Source organism: Morone saxatilis, unplaced genomic scaffold (assembly GCF_004916995.1).
Source record: "Morone saxatilis isolate NCDOM2014 unplaced genomic scaffold, NCSU_SB_2.0 Contig17, whole genome shotgun sequence".
Taxonomy (NCBI): domain Eukaryota; kingdom Metazoa; phylum Chordata; class Actinopteri; family Moronidae; genus Morone; species Morone saxatilis.
The window spans coordinates 15,623,922-15,628,025 of record NW_023339729.1 but is presented as its reverse complement, the minus strand read 5'-3'; the positions used below and the strand labels follow the sequence as shown (position 1 = coordinate 15,628,025).

The 4,104-nt window shown below is 40.2% G+C and overlaps 1 protein-coding gene across 2 annotated transcripts in view; it reads left to right on the top strand.

Annotated features, from left to right (window-relative positions):
* The first annotated feature begins 941 nt into the window (after window positions 1-941).
* The window catches only part of rfc1 (replication factor C (activator 1) 1), an 8,617-nt gene continuing 5,454 nt past the window's right edge, over window positions 942-4,104 (top strand). For both annotated transcript variants that reach the window (XM_035660226.1, XM_035660224.1), the window contains exons 1-8: window positions 942-1,058; window positions 1,429-1,581; window positions 1,676-1,751; window positions 2,110-2,226; window positions 2,560-2,867; window positions 3,010-3,084; window positions 3,584-3,661; window positions 3,752-4,081. In XM_035660226.1, the coding sequence (XP_035516119.1) occupies window positions 1,056-1,058; window positions 1,429-1,581; window positions 1,676-1,751; window positions 2,110-2,226; window positions 2,560-2,867; window positions 3,010-3,084; window positions 3,584-3,661; window positions 3,752-4,081 (1,140 nt within the window). In that variant the 5' untranslated portion in view covers window positions 942-1,055. The remainder of the gene's footprint in view (window positions 1,059-1,428; window positions 1,582-1,675; window positions 1,752-2,109; window positions 2,227-2,559; window positions 2,868-3,009; window positions 3,085-3,583; window positions 3,662-3,751; window positions 4,082-4,104) is intronic.

Below are 4,104 nucleotides of genomic sequence, written 5' to 3'. Positions count from 1 at the left end.
CTTGAGTCCTGGCAATATTTTTCCTATTACTGGTTATAGAGCTTTGATCAGGCCCAAAAAATCAGGCCTAATCCGACCCAACCCCAGAAAATTTGGGTTTATTACAAGCTGAGATAAACTACATTGTGCAAATAATATAGTGCAAATATGATCAAAACACCATTCATGTCAGTTGCATGCTTTATTAATAAAGTATTAAATATATATTTAAAATAAAATCTAATTCAGTCAGTGCCCCCTGCTGCACTACCACCAGACTACAGAGCAGCTTCTTTCCACAGACTGACTCCTCAACTCCACCTCGTCTTTTGCACTCCATTATAAATTGATTTATTAATTAATAGATTTTATAAAGATTATCAGACAGGGCAGGACAGGACAACAAAAATCCAAAGGGTAACATGTTAAAGTGAAAACGGTTATTTCTAACATGGTCCCAAGATGTTTGTTGACAAAATAAAAACACAAATTCAACATAAAAAAATAAATAAAAACAACATAGTCCTGAAATCCACAAGCACATTTCCACAAAATATAAAAATACAAACATCAGAAAACAATAACAGTGTAAATAATAATGCTGCACATTTAATGTATCAATCTGTTCCACAAAAAAAGTCTCTCTCATATTTAAAGACTCAGTGTGTAACTGAAGATATAGCACCATAGTTAAAATAAACAAACTTCTGGCTTCATTATAATTCAATAAATACTGAAAAATATTATTTAGCATCAGCTACAGTTTGTAAGTTCAGCTCTAAAAAAAAAACAAAAAACGTTCCTATCATTCATATTTTTTGCACACAACTAACCCTTACTTTATACATCACATCACATGCTCTTATTTTGTGATTTCTTTGTTTTTGTGCTTTATTGTGTAAATAAAGAAGAACAGAACGCACGCGGAGTGACGCACACGACGCAAACCAACCGAACCAACTCCCGGTCGTGCGTCATCTCCCGGCGCCCACAGGACCCCGCTTCGCGCCAAGCAGCAGAAGATTTCAGTACTTTTGTGACGAACTTGATCCGGAACCGCCAGAAACCTGTTCACAATGGTACGTTACTAAACCTCTGTGTTAGATACGAGCTCAGACTGCACACTGTCCACACACACACACATTAAATACAGTTAATCCTGTTAAACGCGACTCAAGTGCGCAGTTGTTGTTTTTTGTCAGCCTGTTTAATGTTTAATTAAAGTTAGCGAGTTTAAACTAAAGTCTATCTTATTAGGCTCTTCTAGTTGCGACAAAGTTTAACATAAGTGATGCACACTTAAAAAAAATAATCAATGCCAGAAGTGACATTTGTTTAACTGTCAAAAATCAATTTGCATGTATTATTTTGTATAATAGTGCAGCTCTGTGCTCAACAACAAACAGTGTCTAATTAACAACATGTCTTACATTGTCTGTGTGCACACAGGACATCAGGCGGTTCTTTCAACCAACTTTAGCCAAGCCTGCGGTGCAGAAACCTGCCCCGAATGGAGACGTCAAAACAGAGGACAAGAAGAAAAAGAAGAATCCTCTCTCTTCGGACGAGGATGTGAAGAAGAAGAAGAAAGAGACCGCCAAGGTAAGGGGGTAGTGACGTCGTCTGTCCTCTTTCTTGCAGCGATTCCTCTGTTTCATCCTCGTATTCATCGTGTTTCACCGTTTCTATTCTTCAGGTCAAAAGCTCCAAACCAGACGAGAAACACAAGGATAGTGATAAAAAACGAAAGAAGCGTGCAGTCATAGAATCAGGTATTTATGATTTTGTGCTGCTGCATGATTCGTCTGTGCCGTGACGCTTTGTGCCTCTCGCGTTATGAGTTTGTTTCAGAAAAAGGTTGTCAGGCTTTATTTAAAACGTGCAGCAGGTTGTTCTTATAATGGTCGCTGTTGTTTTGAAGATGTTTCTAGGCTCATAATCAGGTTAAATTACTATTTTGTGTCACCTCACTTCACTGTATGAATGCTGAGCTAATCTAAGAGGTGGGATCCAGAATTGCTGTGAGAGGCACAAACTCTTTGATCAGCTGCGAGTGACAGCTTGACGCGTTGCTCTTCATCCCCCCTGCAACCTTTCTTCATGGCACATCTTGTTTTTCTGTCTGTCCAGACTCGGAGGATGAGGAGGTAGCGAGGAAGTCAAAGAAATCTCCCAAAGAGAAACAAAAGACGAGCAAGACTGAGCCACCACCCAAAAAAGATCCCGTGCAGTATGTCTCTGAAACAGGTGACGCCACTGTGTTTTATTATCATAGTGATCGGAAACAAATGTTGTGATTAACTGTCGCGGTGACTTTGATGACGATAAAGGGAAATATATATCTTTAAATAAACCACTTCTGAGGAATTTCCTGTCCTTGCAATGACTCTAATTCATTCATTGTCAAGAAATGTCCTAAAAAAATGTTTAAAATATTTTGAAAATACATTTCAGCAATTAAAATTAAAAGATTGGGGAGACTGAAACACATTTATAAGAAGATGATTTCATCTTTAAGATAAAGATAAGATGTTTAGTTGAATGTATTCTGATGGGATGTTCATCTCTTTTTGGTTGTAGACTCCGACAGTGACAACTTTCAGTCTTTGAAGAAGACCTCCAAACCCAAGCAGAACGGAACGGCCAAACCAACAAAGTCAGAGGCAGCGAGTGCTCGTCCAGGAGCCAAAGAGGGAGTGAAGTCTCCTGTTGAGTCCTCCTCCTCCTCCTCCTCATGGGGGAAAACTGCAGGGAAGTCTCCTGTCACCCCTAAGTCGGCCCCGCCTCCTCAGCCCAAACGAACCCCCACCTCAGTACTCGATTACTTCGGCAATGCGGCTGTTCAGCGCTCGGATAAGAAGCTTGTAGCCAGCACCAAGCGAAAGGCTGTGAGTTCAAACCCTCTCGCTCCTCTCATGTACTTGTTTTTCATCCTTTCAGCTCTCTATATCCATATATGTATATATTACAGTATCAAATACGATTCCTGTTACAACAAACTGACTTTAAAAAAACTCGTCCTCTCCTCAGCCGACTCAGGACACCGATGATCTGATAAGTGATGAGCAAATTGCCAGAGAGCTGCAGATGGATGAGGACATGGAGGTTGGTTGCTCGTACTTAACTTAACAAATTAAGACAGATTGGTTGATTGCTTTTCTTTTAAATGTATGATTATAATCTGAATATCTTTGGGTTGTACACTTAGTTGGGTAGAACAAGCCATATGTAACGTTGGGCTTAGGAAAGTATATAAATGACATTTTCTGTTCTACAATTTTTAGATACATAAATGATTAATCGATTAATCTGAGAAAACAATCTGCAGTTTAATCGACAATGAAAACAAGCGTCTGTAGCCTTACTGAGCAGTGTGAGGGCTGGAGCTTTGATATAAAGGTTTACCTCCCAAGCCTGAAAGTTTACAAGTTATTATAATTTATCTTTTGGAGAATTACTGAAATTCGAACTAATGATCTAATGTTTGCTTGAATACTTGAATGTAAAAATCCCAGGAATAATACAATACGTTTAAACCTCATGGTTGAGCCCTCTCTTTTTCCACGCTCGTGCTCTCATGCTTCCTCTCTCCGACTTCACTCAGCTGGAAAAGCAGGTCCACGAGGACGAGGAGTTTGCCAGAACACTGGCCATGCTGGACGAAGAGCCTCAAGCGAAGAAGGTAATTAAATAAACAACAACACAAAGGCACATACGCGTTGGATGTTACTGGCTGTTGAATATAATTTTTTGAATGCGTGTCCTCATCCAGGCTCGTAAAGGCTCTGAAGAAAAACCGGCCCCTACCACATTTAAGAAGAGCAGCCCATCAAAGACCAATCTGAGGGGCAGCATGTCGGAGGATGTGATTAGTCCGTCTCCAAAGAGGAACCCTGTCAAAACCAGCTCCAAACTGGCAATGATGAAGAAAAGAGAGGAAGAGAGAGATGAAGGGCCAAAGACCAAAACACCAATTTCACCCGCAAAAATCAAAATCTCTCCCAAAAAGGAGCCCATCGCTTCGTCCAGCTCACCCAGAAAGTTCACACCCAAAACAGGAACCACACCCACCGCAGTTAAAACTTCTCCCAAGAAACCAGAGGTGAGCAAAGGAGCTTCCTTATA